The sequence below is a fragment of the Trichomycterus rosablanca genome, chromosome 3 (assembly GCF_030014385.1).
Source record: "Trichomycterus rosablanca isolate fTriRos1 chromosome 3, fTriRos1.hap1, whole genome shotgun sequence".
Taxonomy (NCBI): Eukaryota; Metazoa; Chordata; class Actinopteri; order Siluriformes; family Trichomycteridae; genus Trichomycterus; species Trichomycterus rosablanca.
In genome coordinates, this window is record NC_085990.1 from 18,031,005 (window position 1) to 18,047,895 (window position 16,891).

At 43.1% G+C, this 16,891-nt stretch overlaps 1 protein-coding gene across 2 annotated transcripts in view; it reads right to left on the reverse strand.

Moving 5' to 3' along the window:
* snx27b (sorting nexin 27b) overlaps nt 1-16,891 on the reverse strand; it is a 59,656-nt gene that overhangs the window by 14,605 nt on the left and 28,160 nt on the right. For both annotated transcript variants that reach the window (XM_062990999.1, XM_062991000.1), the window contains exons 5-8: nt 10,677-10,781; nt 9,080-9,158; nt 4,908-5,071; nt 1,823-1,912 (exon numbers count right to left, since the gene is read on the reverse strand). In XM_062990999.1, the coding sequence (XP_062847069.1) occupies nt 1,823-1,912; nt 4,908-5,071; nt 9,080-9,158; nt 10,677-10,781 (438 nt within the window). The remainder of the gene's footprint in view (nt 1-1,822; nt 1,913-4,907; nt 5,072-9,079; nt 9,159-10,676; nt 10,782-16,891) is intronic.

Consider the following 16,891-nt stretch of genomic DNA (forward strand, 5'->3'; position numbering starts at 1 on the left):
ATCACTATGTGTGAACCACTCAACAACTCGATCCGAGCGGCTTGCAGAGCACTCGGTGACCAAAGAGTCTGAGTCGCCCAACAGGCAATGAGTGCTATGTCGAACAGCCAATGAGAACGCAAGATACGGTGTGAGGGGAAACACAGGGGAGTTGTAAAAAGGTGGGACAGGACAGTACAGTATACAGTACCAGTCAAAAGTTTGGACACACTTTCTCATTCCTGTGGTTTTTCTTGATTTTTTTTTAATTTTCAACATTGTAGATTAATAACGAAGACATCCAAACTATGAAGGAACACATATGGAATTATGTAGTAAACAAAAAAGTGTTACACAAACCAGAATATGTTTTATATTTTATATTCTTTAAAGTAGCCATCTTTTGCTTTGATGACAGCTTTGCACACTTTTTGGCTTTTTCTCAATCAGCTTCATGAGGTAGCCACCTGGAATGGTTTTCAATTAATGTTTGTGCTTTGTCCAGAGTTAATTTCTGGAATTTCTTGCTTTTTTAATGTGTTTGAGACCATCAGTTGTGCTATGCAGAGGTAGAGTTGGTAAAATATAAAACATATTCTGGTTTGTTTAAAATTTTTTTGTTCACTACATAATTCCATATGTGTTCCTTCATAGTTTGGATGTCTTCAGTATTAATCTACAATGTAGAAAATAAAAATAATCAAGAAAAACCACTGAAGAGAAGGTGTGTCCAAACTTTTGACTGGTACTGTAGTTTATATCAGAATAGATCGGGACACACACACACACACAAGTTTTACAGTATTTCTGACCTTATCGTTCTCCACAAAACATAACACCAACGCTGCAAAAATATTTATTAACCTCCAACTCACTATAGAACAATCCCTGCTGTTCGTGTAGCCAAATACTTCATTTATTTTTCTCCTTGATTTTACGCTGCACATCAGCGCACAAACTTTGATCGCTCGCCACTTGTTGATGTGCATTTTTGGACGTGGAATCATTAAACCTCTCGTCACTTCTCGCATGACAAAACGTAGTTTGGGAGACCAGACAAGCTCGCCTGTGATTCCAGTTGGTGATAGATCGTGTAGTGTGAAACCCCCTATCGCCGATCAGTCGTGTAGTGTGAAATACACACCGACTTGAAAGACTCCCGATTACAAGAGATCCAGTTGTGTAGTGTGAACCGTACAGCAACCTGACGACTTGAAAAGTCATGTAGTGTAAACTTGGCATAAGAGAACATTCTTTATCATTAGCATGGTTTGGTATATGGAAGCCACCTCTCTTCCTAATAGTAATTTTTGTGGGAAAGTCTTGTGTGCCATATGTGGCAGCGCATGTATATTATACAGGCCCACTGGCTGTTTTCTAGCTGTGTTGGTTGTTTTTCTACGGTTGCTGTTTCTCTGATGTTGCTGGGTTTTGTTTTCAAGTACTGCTCATTTTCCCTAGTCCCTAATACCCTGGTATCCAGCAGAGGATCATGTAGCACAGAGATCTTCTCTAGTATTTTTGTCAGCAGGGGGTCTACTTTTAGCGAATCAATAGCTTGCAGGCAAGCTTTTAAGTCTGGACTGGCTGAATAAACAGGTCGAAGCAGGTGTGTTTGTGATGGTTGCTGCTTCTATTTGGGCACCCAAGAACCTCCTTGCGTTCTGATAAACATAGACAGGTGTCTGGCTACTCTCTGAGTCATGTTTGAGAAATTGTATTGTATTAACCCTAAAACCATATCTAAACAGCAAAGTACAGCAGAGGTTTGATTTGGGCATGCTTTGCCACTTTAGGACATTCCATGCATTGTAAACATTTACCAAACCTGTTTGAGACTGACCATAGAAATCTTCCTCTGTTCAGACAGTTTCTGGAGCTGGTATGATTTGTCCTCAGCTTTAATGACGCCCCTCTTGACATCATCTAGAGCCTGAAAGAGAAAGAGAAGCATCCACACATCAAATACAATCACAAACGAATACATGAGCTCGCAGAGCACACAGCCCCACACACTGTGTAACCTTCTGCCATTTGGGAGGAGATACAGGGGCATACGTGCCAGGACCAGTCGGCTTAGGAACAGTTTCTTTCCCACCTCAATCTCTTTGCTGAACACCACACTACATTTTTTACATCGTTTACATCACTAACACACTGGACTACACACTGGACTTACACAAACTGTCAAACATATATACAGTGTATCACAAAAGTGAGTACACCCCTCACATTTCTGCAAATATTTTATTATATCTTTTCATGGGACAACACTATAGACATGAAACTTGGATATAACTTAGAGTAGTCAGTGTACAGCTTGTATAGCAGTGTAGATTTACTGTCTTCTGAAAATAACTCAACACACAGCCATTAATGTCTAAATGGCTGGCAACATAAGTGAGTCCACCCCACAGTGAACATGTCCAAATTGTGCCCAAAGTGTCAATATTTTGTGTGACCACCATTATTATCCAGCACTGCCTTAACCCTCCTGGGCATGGAATTCACCAGAGCTGCACAGGTTGCTACTGGAATCCTCTTCCACTCCTCCATGATGACATCACGGAGCTGGTGGATGTTAGACACCTTGAACTCCTCCACCTTCCACTTGAGGATGCGCCACAGGTGCTCAATTGGGTTTAGTCCATCACCTTTACCTTCAGCTTCCTCAGCAAGGCAGTTGTCATCTTGGAGGTTGTGTTTGGGGTCGTTATCCTGTTGGAAAACTGCCATGAGGCCCAGTTTTCGAAGGGAGGGGATCATCCTCTGTTTCAGAATGTCACAGTACATGTTGGAATTCATGTTTCCCTCAATGAACTGCAGCTCCCCAGTGCCAGCAACACTCATGCAGCCCAAGACCATGATGCTACCACCACCATGCTTGACTGTAGGCAAGATACAGTTGTCTTGGTACTTCTCACCAGGGCGCCGCCACACATGCTGGACACCATCTGAGCCAAACAAGTTTATCTTGGTCTCGTCAGACCACAGGGCATTGCAGTAATCCATGTTCTTGGACTGCTTGTCTTCAGCAAACTGTTTGCGGGCTTTCTTGTGCGTCAGCTTCCTTCTGGGATGACGACCATGCAGACCGAGTTGATGCAGTGTGCGGCGTATGGTCTGAGCACTGACAGGCTGACCTCCCACGTCTTCAACCTCTGCAGCAATGCTGGCAGCACTCATGTGTCTATTTTTTAAAGCCAACCTCTGGATATGACGCCGAACACGTGGACTCAACTTCTTTGGTCGACCCTGGCGAAGCCTGTTCCGAGTGGAACCTGTCCTGGAAAACCGCTGTATGACCTTGGCCACCATGCTGTAGCTCAGTTTTAGGGTGTTAGCAATCTTCTTATAGCCCAGGCCATCTTTGTGGAGAGCAACAATTCTATTTCTCACATCCTCAGAGAGTTCTTTGCCATGAGGTGCCATGTTGAATATCCAGTGGCCAGTATGAGAGAATTGTACCCAAAACACCAAATTTAAGAGCCCTGCTCCCCATTTACACCTGGGACCTTGACACATGACACCAGGGAGGGACAACGACACATTTGGGCACAATTTGGACATGTTCACTGTGGGGTGTACTCACTTATGTTGCCAGCTATTTAGACAATAATGGCTGTGTGTTGAGTTATTTTCAGAAGACAGTAAATCTACACTGCTATACAAGCTGTACACTGACTACTCTAAGTTATATCCAAGTTTCATGTCTATAGTGTTGTCCCATGAAAAGATATAATAAAATATTTGCAGAAATGTGAGGGGTGTACTCACTTTTGTGATACACTGTACATATCTGCACAATTATTTACCCACATATGTATAGTCATTTAGCAGCGTCTTTATATAGTTATAGTTGAATAGTTATTTGTTTCACACTTTCATCTTTATTATTATTATTACTATTATTAATACACTGATCAGTTATAACATTAAAACCACCTCTTTGTTTCTACACTTACTGTCCATTTTATCAGCTCCACTTACCATATAAAAGCACTTTGTAGTCCATCTGTTTCTCTACATACTTTTTAACCTGCTTTCACCCTGTTCTTCAATGATCAGGACCCCCACAGGACCACCACAGCAGCGCTGCTGGAGTTTTTAAATACCGTGTCCACTCACTGTCCACTCTATTAGACACTCCTACCTAGTTGGTCCACCTTGTAGATGTAAAGTCAGAGACGATCGCTCATCTATTGCTGCTGTTTGAGTTGGTCATCTTCTAGACCTTCATCAGTGGTCACAGGACGCTGCCCACGGGGAGCTGTTGGCTGGATATTTTTGGTTGGTGGACTATTCTCAGTCCAGCAGTGGCAGTAAGGTGTTTAAAAACTCCAGCAGCATTGCTGTGTCTTATCCATTCATACCAGCACAACACACACTAACACACCACCACCATGTCAGTGTCACTGCAGTGCTGAGAATGATCCACCACCTAAATAATACCTGCTCTGTAGTGGTCCTGGGAGAGTCCTGACCATTGAAGAACAGCATAAAAGCAGGTTTAAAAAGTATGCAGAGAAACAGATGGACTACAGTCAGTAATTGTAGAACTACAAAGTGCTTCTATATGGTAAGTTGAGCTGATAAAATGGACAGTGTGTGTAGGAACAAGGAGGTGATTTTAATGTTACGGTTGATGGGTCTTGTCTGTCTGTATCTATCTATATTTGTCTATTTATCTATCTCTGTCTGTCTATCTATCTATATATGTCTATCTGTCTATCTATCTAATTCTCTCTCTGTCTGTCCGTCTATCTGTCTATGTCTATCTATCCCTCTCTCTCTCTGTCCGTCTGTCTATATCTGTCTGTCCATCTATCTATGTCTCTCTGTCTGTCTATCTATATCAGTCTGTCTGTTTGCCTGTCCATCCATCCATCTATCTGTTTAACAGAACACACAGAAATACCATTACAGACCTGGTGAAAGCAATAGTTGATGGCGAGTTCGTTGTCGTTAAGCAGGAACTCCTCCTCAGTTGTGAAGAGCCACTTGCGCAAGGTCAGGCAGGTACCGGGCACGGCCGACGTGTAGTTCTGCACGTACAACTTATGCGGGAACTCGTTCGGAGCCAGCTTGCGCACTGGCACAGAAAAAGAGAAAATGTGGTACCTGGTCATTTTAAACATCAAGTTCATCAGCTTTGTCTTTTTTTTTACCACTGGCTTGTGTAAAATTCTTGTCAACGTCATGCTGTCTGAGACAAGTCAAACTGCCAACCATATATTACAGGGAGCTTTAACACGTACGGAGGATTACACTATTCTCTTTGCATTCCTCCACCACCTGTGCTGGTGCCTTGACTAAACAGTAGAAGTGATTACCCATGCCCTTCCTCTCCTGAGGCATGGCCAGTGGTGTCTGTGAAGTGTCCATTCTGGCCAATAATACACTAAGACCTAAACTCTTATTCTAAATAGTCTTTTGTTCGGGTTGGCCTAACATTTCAGACCTATGCCTATACCAGGTGTATGTTTAAATGGCTGCTAAGTACCATCAAGTTGTGAAACCACAGTATTTGGGACAAAGGCATAATAGCATGGCAATATGCCATCGTAACAGCCCTTATTGCTACCCACGAGTCTTTGTTTGCTATTATGCAAGCAGTGAACTGTCTATGACCTTGTTGGCACTCATTGCTGGAGGTGAAAGCCAGGTCTCTGGTACTTAGCAATAATGAAACACAAGACGAGTTGCAGGTGAAACTAAAGCCATGTGAAGTGGATGCGTGTCCAAGTTGTTTTTTTGTTCTGTTTCTCATTTTTCCACACTCATTCATTACTGAGGCTGAGGGCATTTTCACACCACAAGTTTGTTTGATTTAGTCTGAATCAATTAATGAGTTTAATAACTGAGTGTTTCCCCTTTGGTTTGGTTTCTTTGCACACAGAGAAAAATCCAAGCGCATTGAAGTGCATCATGACAAACAATGTGAGAACGTTCACTTGCATATTGGTCAGATGTCTGAGGCAAGAGAAAGACAGTAACCAAGTCTGTACTGCTCCAGACTTTGCAAAGCAGACTTGCTGCCTTCAAATGACTGAGCAGAAAAAGGCAGCTTAAGGTCAGACATTCTCACCACGTACAAACTGCACCAGAGATCGTCCTATCAAGGGTCTCGATGTAGTTGGTCTGCACCCAAGTGTGATTACTGTGTTCACACCTACCCAAGCGAATTACACTGAGGGGTAAAATGAACCCGAGTCAGATTTAACCAGACTGAAAAGTGCAGGGGTAAAAACACCCTAAAACTAGAGCTAGAATTTAAACTAAAAAAATTTATCCTACATTTACATTTTCGGCACTTATCCAGAGCGACTTACAGAAGTGCTTCCATAGTAAACATTACCTTACTCTAGTTTAAGTAAACAACAGTTCAAGAACACAAATCTGCTGAAACCCTGTTAGAACCAAAGTATTTTTTATTTTTAAATGAATAAGAGCGTTAGTAAGTAAGTAAGTACAAGTCAGCTTAGTTTGTTTGTTTATTAGGATTTTAACGTCATGTTTTACACTTTCGGTTACATTCATGACAGGAAACGGTAGTTTATCTTCACACAAGTTTCATCAGTTCACAAGGTTATATCAAACACAGTCATGGACAATTTAGTGTCTCCAATTCACCTCACTTGCATGTTTTTGGACTGTGGGAGGAAACCGGAGCTCCCGGAGGAAACCCACGCAGACCCATGGAGAACACGCAAACTCCACACAGAAAGGACCCAGACCGCCCCACCTGGGGATCGAACCCAGGACCTTCTTGCTGTGAGGCGACAGTGCTACCCACTTACCCACTTAGCCACAGTCCAGTCAGCTTAGTAAAGTGCTTAGTAAAGAGGTGGGTTTTTAATAGTTTTTTAAAGACAGCAAGAGACTCAGATGTTTGTACAGACAGAGAAAGTTCGTTCCACCACTTGGGTGCAAGTACAGAGAAGAACCTTAATGCTCGTCTTCCTCGCGTCCTGGGTGGAGGATCAAGTGAAGCGAGATTAGTGGCTCGGAGGTTGCGTGGTACAGAGCGAGGTTTGATTAGACAAAGGTAGCTTGCGGCTGGTCCATTTTTGGCTTTGTAGGCGAGCATCAGTGTTTTAAACTGAATGTGTGCAGCTACAGAAAGCCAGTGAAGAGAACGCAGCAGTGGGGTGATGTGGCAGTGTTCAGGTTGGTAAAAAACCAGGAGTTACAAGGGTTTAATAGTAGACATAGAAGCACCTGCCAGGAGGGAGTTGCAGTAGTCCAACCATGAGATTACAAGTGACTGCACTGTTTCACTGAGACAAGTCTGGACTGCAGGCAGGCCAGTCTAGCACCAATACTTTCTTACAACAAAGCCAAGCTGTTGTAACACGTGCAGCATTGTTCTGCTGGAACAAGCAGGCACATTCCTGAAAAAGACATCAATTAGACCAGTGATCCCCAATCACCGTGGGTCATTTATTACCGGGCCGCACAGAAAGAATAAATAATTAGAGATCGCTACAAAAGCAATGAAAACACTGCTTCCATTTCAACATCCTATCTTTGTGAAGCTGGATTTTCTGCAGTGACGGCAACCAAAACAAAGTTACGGAGTAGACTGGACATAGAGAATACACTTTGTCACCCATCACCCCTAGGTGGGAGTGTCTCGTTGCAGAGAAAAAAGCTCAGGGTTCTCACTGATTTTCCATCATTGGTGAGCAGTATTGTTAGCACTTTGTGTTTTTTATTATGCTTGTTGTATAATTTTATTTTAAATCCTCCCGCCAATGCCGGTCCGTGAAATTATATCTTATATGAAACCGGTCCGTGGTGCACAAAAGGTTTGGGACCACTTATTTATACAGCAACTTATGTTGTTCCAAAATGCCACTGTACAGTAATGCCTAGTTCACACTACACGATTTTTGCCCTGATTTTTGAACAACTCAGCGTTCACTCGGCGATCAAAACTCGGCTCTCAGTCGCTAAGTGTGAACTATCCAACAACTCGACCCGACCGGCTCGCCGACTGCTCGGCGACTGGACCGAGTTTTCTAGCACGCCAGATATCTGATCTCAGACGGGCAACTGGGAATGAGTGACATGTCAAACAGCCAATGAGAACGCAGGATACGTGAAGGGAAACGCAGGAGAGGATATAGTTTATATCAGAATACACCGGCACACACACGTTTTACAGTATTTCTGATTTGATCGTTCTCTACAAAACATAACACCCACGCTGCATTACAAAATTATTAATTAACCTCCACTTTACTACAGAACAATCCATACTGTTTGTGTTGCCAAATCCACTCAGATTCATTTATTTTTCCTCTTTGATTTTACGCTGCACATCAGACCACAAACAACTTTGATCTCTCGCTACTTGCTGACGTGCATTTTTGGATGTGGTATCATTAAAACCCCTCGTCACTTCTCACATGTGGTTTTGTAAAGAAGAACAAAAGGGAGACCAGAGAAGCTCGCCTGCGATTCCAGTTGGTGATAGATCGTGTAGTGTGAAACCCCCTATCGCCGATCAGTCGTGAAGTATAAAATATACACCGACTGAAAGACTCCCGAGTGCAAGAGATTCAGTCGTATAGTGTGAACTGTACAGCGACCTGACGACTTGGAAAGTCGTGTAGTGTGAACTTGGCATAAGACATTAAATGGTTCTTACAGATGTGCAAGATACCCATGCCACTGTTCTCCATGCCCAGAGAACATAATGCCCATGCATTTTACCTACTCTCCCAATTTTTTTGGAAAGGGGTTTTTGGAAATATCGTAACTGAGGGAACCGTTTCTTTCAGTTTTCCTATTTAAAACTTCCTAACACTTCAACATAGCTTCAAAAAAACCCTAAATCACAGCATGAATCTGTTCAGAAAAGGGTCACCATCCCTCAAGAAGCATGAGCAATGTTTCTGGCTAAGCAATAAGAAGCAGCAGCCAATAATAAGCAGACAGGGGTACTGGTCAGGATGTGGCTCCTGTCTCTTGTCTGAATGAAATCTGTGCTACATTAAAGCTCTCTAATAAGATCTATAATCCACAGAACCACAGTAACTGTAACTGCTACATTCCACTGGATCAAAGAATAATTAGAATGAACCACACTTACCGAAGGAGTGGTTGATGACTTCAAAGAGAGCAAAGTAACTGGCGGTAATACTGTCCATCCCGAGCTTCATCACCACAGCCTGAAAGAGACGAAGGGGAGGGGGTGCACCATAGCTGTATCATTTCTGAGAAATCAGTGAAGTCTGAGTGTACTTTGGATCCAGTTTTTGAATTTACAGCACTACTGTCAACCTGGCCATGTGTCTAACAGGCTTATTTGGCCCTGCCTGATAGAGGTAGGTTGAAGAGTTTCATATTGCTATTGCAAAAGCAACGTATGTTGGCCGGTCAAACTGTTTTTGTTTGTAAATGTAGTCACATTTATGATATTCACGGCATAAATCTGTGTTTTATGCTAGGTTTACAGGTCTTGTATTATATACATGTTTTCAGTTTTATATTATTAAGGAATTTGAGGATATTTCTGTATTATCTTGGGTGATAATACAATGTATTGGGCATATGTAGTCTTTGTTTTTCACTGTTGTACTATGGGCATTCGTTCAGGATGTGTGTTATGGTGACGGGTGTCTGACATTCTTCCTGGGGTCTGGGGTCTTCCGGTCAAAGTAAATGCTCGAGTGGTGGATGATGCGCTAAGAGCATAGCATGACCCTCTGTGCGAGATACTGTGGTGTGTTCTCTTAGCTGCCGGAGACCACATTTTTTACCTGGCAGGTAAAAAGCAGCAGCAAACTACACACTTAGAGATTTAGAGGGGGTGCGTACTAGTCTGCGGCTCTCTTCGATCAGGGCAGGGGTGGTGTAGGGGGAAGAGGAGTTGTGATAGGAAATTACTTGTTTTTCAGAGATTTTTGGGGTAGTTTATTATATATGTGCTTTCAGAATTGCAGCACCTTCATCTCTGATCTGTCCATCAAGAAAGGGTCATTTGCACCCAGGTGGCACAGCGGGATATTCCACTAGCACACCAGCGCTGGGATTCTGAACTCCCCGGTTTGAATCTCAGCTCTGCTACTGGCCGACTGGGCGCCCTTTAGTGGGCACAATTAGCCATCAGTCTGCTGGATGGACTAATAAGTGGGTGGGGTCCTCAAACGCTGTGCAAGGACCCTAGTTAGCAGCCCAATGCACCTGTACAGAGGTGGAGGTTGTACAGAATATGGAGATTGGTGCGTGTCTGTCCATGTGCGATATCCGGCCTTACGTGCAAGTCCACTGAAGTGTGGGCCAATAGGAAGGGGTCGAAAGACTGCACACGCGTCGGAGGGGACATGGGGCAGGTGAATATACCCTCCTCTGACGTGATCGGGATCCCCAGCAGCGGAAGACTAATTGACTACGCTAAAATTGGGAGAAAAGGAGAGAAAATGCATAAAGAGAAATAAAAAGAAAAAGCAACATTTGACTGCTATGGCCTGCACCTAGTCCTGAACCTAACCCTGTTAACCACTAAACTAAACTACCACTAAACTGGAACTGGGCTAAATGGACCAACTTGTTGTAAAACACCTACACAGAAGAGTAAAGGCTGTTACAGCTACAAACATGTAACTTCATATTGTCAAATGTTTTGGAATGGGATGTCCAATAAGCTTAGGGTCAAGTTCAGTAGTTCAGATAATCACATGCGGTACCTGGTAAACCTGATCTGTTGTGCAATTCTTTCGAACCCGGACGGTCACTGTGGTTTTGTCTGGCATGGCTATTCTCAATTCCACATCCGAGACTCCATTATAGTTCTGAAAGAGACAGACAGAGAAAGAGAGGGTGAGAGATGTGACTCATTGATGGAAATAATAGGGCAGGGCAATAAAAGCACATGGATTAGATAAAAAATGAACAAGTGAAATGAAGCTTAATATCTATAAACAGTCAACAGGGACAGAGGGTACAGAAAAGCAAAGTCCTTATCTGTCCTGTTTAACCGTACACTTATACAAACAGAGGACTGTGGCTAATATTTTTCATGGTTTGTCTTTGTTGGGGCTTGTATGGGGCTGCTGCTAAGACCAGGAACTCCTGGTACTCTCCAGTGCAAGCCTTAAATAGCTAAACATTAAGCTTTAATTGGCTTTAAAACATATCATTAGCTTTCCCTTTAAATTTCATTGACTTTTAACAGTGAAGCAGATCAACAGTGCCAGCAGCTCATAAGGCACCCCACACCATGCCACCTAATGCTCAATTTTTTTTCATGGTAGAGATGCATTGTTGTATTTCTCACCAGGTCTTTCAAGACACCTCTCTGGAGCATTACCATACCACTTAAATAGTGATCCATTATGCCAGGACTCAATCCCAACCCGACTGAACTTATCATGTTAGTTTAAGACAGCAATAGCTTAACATCTACTAGACATCTTCTAGACAAATATGTACGAGATAAGCATCTACTGAGTACACCTTGAACATCATTTCTGTGCATTAATGCATCTGTTGAATTGAGTTTCAGCATTCGTTTGTGATTGTATTTGATGTGTGGATGCTTCTCTTTCAGGCTATACAGTGCCTTGCAAAAGTATTCAGCCCCCTTGAACTTTTCAACCTTTTGCCACATTTCAGGCTTCAAACATAACGATATGAAATTGTAATTTTTTGTGAAGAATCAACAACAAGTGGGACACAATTGTGAAGTGGAACGAAATTTATTGGATATTTTAAACTTTTTTTAGAAATAAAAAACTGAAAAGTGGGGCGTGCAATATTATTCAGCCCCCTTGCGTTAATACTTTGTAGCGCCACCTTTTGCTGCGATTACAGCTGCAAGTCGCTTGGGGTATGTCTCTATCAGTTTTGCACATCGAGAGACAGAAATTTTTGCCCATTCTTCCTTGCAAAACAGCTCGAGCTCAGTGAGGTTGGATGGAGAGCGTTTGTGAACAGCAGTTTTCAGCTTTTTCCACAGATTCTCGATGGGATTCAGGTCTGGACTTTGACTTGGCCATTCTAACACCTGGATACGTTTATTTGTGAACCATTCCATTGTAGATTTTGCTTTATGTTTTGGATCATTGTCTTGTTGGAAGATAAATCTCCGTCCCAGTCTCAGGTCTTTTGCAGACTGCAACAGGTTTTCTTCCAGAATGGTCCTGTATTTGGCTCCATCCATCTTCCCATCAATTTTAACCATCTTCCCTGTCCCTGCTGAAGAAAAGCAGGCCCAAACCATGATGCTGCCACCACCATGTTTGACAGTGGGGATGGTGTGTTCAGGGTGATGAGCTGTGTTGCTTTTACGCCAAACATAACGTTTTGCATTGTGGCCAAAAAGTTCGATTTTGGTTTCATCTGACCAGAGCACCTTCTTCCACATGTTTGGTGTGTCTCCCAGGTGGCTTTTTATAGATATCTTTGAGAAATGGCTTTCTTCTTGCCACTCTTCCATAAAGGCCAGATTTGTGCAGTGTACGACTGATTGTGTCCTATGGACAGAGTCTCCCACCTCAGCTGTAGATCTCTGCAGTTCATTCAGAGTGATCATGGGCCTCTTGGCTGCATCCCTGATCAGTCTTCTCCTTGTTTGAGCTGAAAGTTTAGAGGGACGGCCGGGTCTTGGTAGATTTGCAGTGGTCTGATACTCCTTCCATTTCAATATGATCGCTTGCACAGTGCTCCTTGAGATGTTTAAAGCTTGGGAAATCTTTTTGTATCCAAATCCGGCTTTAAACTTCTCCACAACAGTATCTCGGACCTGCCTGGTGTGTTCCTTGGTCTTCATGATGCTCTCTGCGCTTTAAACAGAACTCTGAGACTGTCACAGAGCAGGTGCATTTATACGGAGACTTGATTACACACAGGTGGATTCTATTTATCACCATCAGTCATTTAGGTCAACATTGGATCATTCAGAGATCCTCACTGAACTTCTGGAGTGAGTTTGCTGCACTGAAAGTAAAGGGGCTGAATAATATTGCACGCCCCACTTTTTAGTTTTTTATTTCTAAAAAAAGTTTAAAATATCCAATAAATTTCGTTCTACTTCACGATTGTGTCCCACTTGTTGTTGATTCTTCACCAAAAATTACAATTTCATATCGTTATGTTTGAAGCCTGAAATGTGGCAAAAGGTTGAAAAGTTCAAGGGGGCTGAATACTTTTGCAAGGCACTGTAGATGATGCTAAGAGGGGTGCCATTAAAGCTGAGGACAAATCATACCAGCTCCAGAAACTGGCTGAACAGAGGACGATTTCTATGGTCAGTCTTAAACAGGTTTGGTTTTAAGGTTTTAATGCGATTTCTCAAACGTGACTCCAAGGGCAGCTGGAAAGTCATGTCGGACAGCCTGAACCTTTCTATGTTTATCAGAACGCAAGGAGGTTCTTGGGTGCCCAAATAGAAGCAGCAACCATCACAAACACACCTTCTTCGACCTGTTTATTAAATCAGTCCAGACTCAAAAGCTTGCCTGCAGGCTATTGATTTGCTAAAAGTAGACCCCCTGCTGACAAAAATACTAGAGAAGATCTCTGTGCTACATGATCCTCTGCTGGATACCAGGGTATAAGGGACTTCATAAAAATGAGCAGTACTTGAAAACAAAATTAGGAAATACCCCATCCAGTGTCTGAGATTTTTATTTTTTAACAGTTCTAGTGTTCTGTCTTTGAGAACTGTACATTTTAAAAAACCTTACTTCATAAACTTCTACTTAAAACAAAATGAGACACCAGTTTACCATTTTTCTTTCTTTGCAAGCCTTTTGTCTCCAAGGTGTACTCGTTGAAATGATATATAAACAGAAACACTTCTGTCTGAAGCTGGTGTCAGTTAAAAGGAACCAATACCATCATCTGCATCTCCATGTGTCCTCTGCCAGCCATAAACAACAAGGCATGATTCTGAAACCAAACCACACAGCCGATCTCCACGGCAGGTGGGCCCGCTACAGAGACGTTTGACGTTATCATTGTTTATATATACAGTGTATCACAAAAGTGAGTACACCCCTCACATTTCTGCAAATATTTAAGTATATCTTTTCATGGGACAACACTGACAAAATGACACTTTGACACAATGAAAAGTAGTCTGTGTGCAGCTTATATAACAGTGTAAATTTATTCTTCCCTCAAAATAACTCAATATCCAGCCATTAATGTCTAAACCACCGGCAACAAAAGTGAGTACACCCCTTAGTGAAAGTTCCTGAAGTGTCAATATTTTGTGTGGCCACCATTATTTCCCAGAACTGCCCTAACTCTCCTGGGCATGGAGTTTACCAGAGCTTCACAGGTTGCCACTGGAATGCTTTTCCACTCCTCCATGACGACATCACGGAGCTGGCGGATATTCGAGACTTTGCGCTCCTCCACCTTCCGCTTGAGGATGCCCCAAAGATGTTCTATTGGGTTTAGGTCTGGAGACATGCTTGGTCAGTCCATCACCTTTACCCTCAGCCTCTTCAATAAAGCAGTGGTTGTCTTAGAGGTGTGTTTGAGGTCATTATCATGCTGGAACACTGCCCTGCGACCCAGTTTCCGGAGGGAGGGGATCATGCTCTGCTTCAGTATTTCACAGTACATATTGGAGTTCATGTGTCCCTCAATGAAATGTAACTCCCCAACACCTGCTGCACTCATGCAGCCCCAGACCATGGCATTCCCACCACCATGCTTGACTGTAGGCATGACACACTTATCTTTGTACTCCTCACCTGATTGCCGCCACACATGCTTGAGACCATCTGAACCAAACAAATTAATCTTGGTCTCATCAGACCATAGGACATGGTTCCAGTAATCCATGTCCTTTGTTGACATGTCTTCAGCAAACTGTTTGCGGGCTTTCTTGCGTAGAGACTTCAGAAGAGGCTTCCTTCTGGGGTGACAGCCATGCAGACCAATTTGATGTAGTGTGCGGCGTATGGTCTGAGCACTGACAGGCTGACCCCCCACCTTTTCAATCTCTGCAGCAATGCTGACAGCACTCCTGCGCCTATCTTTCAAAGACAGCAGTTGGATGTGACGCTGAGCACGTGCACTCAGCTTCTTTGGACGACCAACGCGAGGTCTGTTCTGAGTGGACCCTGCTCTTTTAAAACGCTGGATGATCTTGGCCACTGTGCTGCAGCTCAGTTTCAAGGTGTTGGCAATCTTCTTGTAGCCTTGGCCATCTTCATGTAGCGCAACAATTCGTCTTTTAAGATCCTCAGAGAGTTCTTTGCCATGAGGTGCCATGTTGGAACTTTCAGTGACCAGTATGAGAGAGTGTGAGAGCTGTACTACTAAATTGAACACACCTGCTCCCTATGCACACCTGAGACCTAGTAACACTAACGAGTCACATGACATTTCGGAGGGAAAATGACAAGCAGTGCTCAATTTGGACATTTAGGGGTGTAGTCTCTTAGGGGTGTACTCACTTTTGTTGCCGGCGGTTTAGACATTAATGGCTGTATATTGAGTTAATTTGAGGGAAGAATAAATTTACACTGTTATATAAGCTGCACACAGACTACTTTTCATTGTGTCAAAGTGTCACTTTGTCAGTGTTGTCCCATGAAAAGATATACTTAAATATCTGCAGAAATGTGAGGGGTGTACTCACTTTTGTGATACACTGTATATATACAGTGTATCACGAAAGTGAGTACACCCCTCACATTTCTGCAAATATTTCATTATATCTTTTCATGGGACAACACTATAGACATGAAACTTGGATATACAGTGTATCACAAAAGTGAGTACACCCCTCACATTTCTGCAGATATTTAAGTATATCTTTTCATGGGACAACACTGACAAAATGACACTTTGACACAATGAAAAGTAGTCTGTGTGCAGCTTATATAACAGTGTAAATTTATTCTTCCCTCAAAATAACTCAATATACAGCCATTAATGTCTAAACCACCGGCAACAAAAGTGAGTACACCCCTAAGAGACTACACCCCTAAATGTCCAAATTGAGCACTGCTTGTCATTTTCCCTCCAAAATGTCATGTGATTTGTTAGTGTTACTAGGTCTCAGGTGTGCATAGGGAGCAGGTGTGTTCAATTTAGTAGTACAGCTCTCACACTCTCTCATACTGGTCACTGAAAGTTCCAACATGGCACCTCATGGCAAAGAACTCTCTGAAGATCTTAAAAGACGAATTGTTGCGCTACATGAAGATGGCCAAGGCTACAAGAAGATTGCCAACACCCTGAAACTGAGCTGCAGCACAGTGGCCAAGATCATCCAGCGTTTTAAAAGAGCAGGGTCCACTCAGAACAGACCTCGCGTTGGTCGTCCAAAGAAGCTGAGTGCACGTGCTCAGCGTCACATCATACTGCTGTCTTTGAAAGATAGGCGCAGGAGTGCTGTCAGCATTGCTGCAGAGATTGAAAAGGTGGGGGGTCAGCCTGTCAGTGCTCGGACCATACGCCGCACACTACATCAAATTGGTCTGCATGGCTGTCACCCCAGAAGGAAGCCTTTTCTGAAGTCTCTACGCAAGAAAGCCCGCAAACAGTTTGCTGAAGACATGTCAACAAAGGACATGGATTACTGGAACCATGTCCTATGGTCTGATGAGACCAAGATTAATTTGTTTGGTTCAGATGGTCTCAAGCATGTGTGGCGGCAATCAGGTGAGGAGTACAAAGATAAGTGTGTCATGCCTACAGTCAAGCATGGTGGTGGGAATGCCATGGTCTGGGGCTGCATGAGTGCAGCAGGTGTTGGGGAGTTACATTTCATTGAGGGACACATGAACTCCAATATGTACTGTGAAATACTGAAGCAGAGCATGATCCCCTCCCTCCGGAAACTGGGTCGCAGGGCAGTGTTCCAGCATGATAATGACCCCAAACACACCTCTAAGACGACCACTGCTTTATTGAAGTGGCTGAGGGTAAAGGTGAT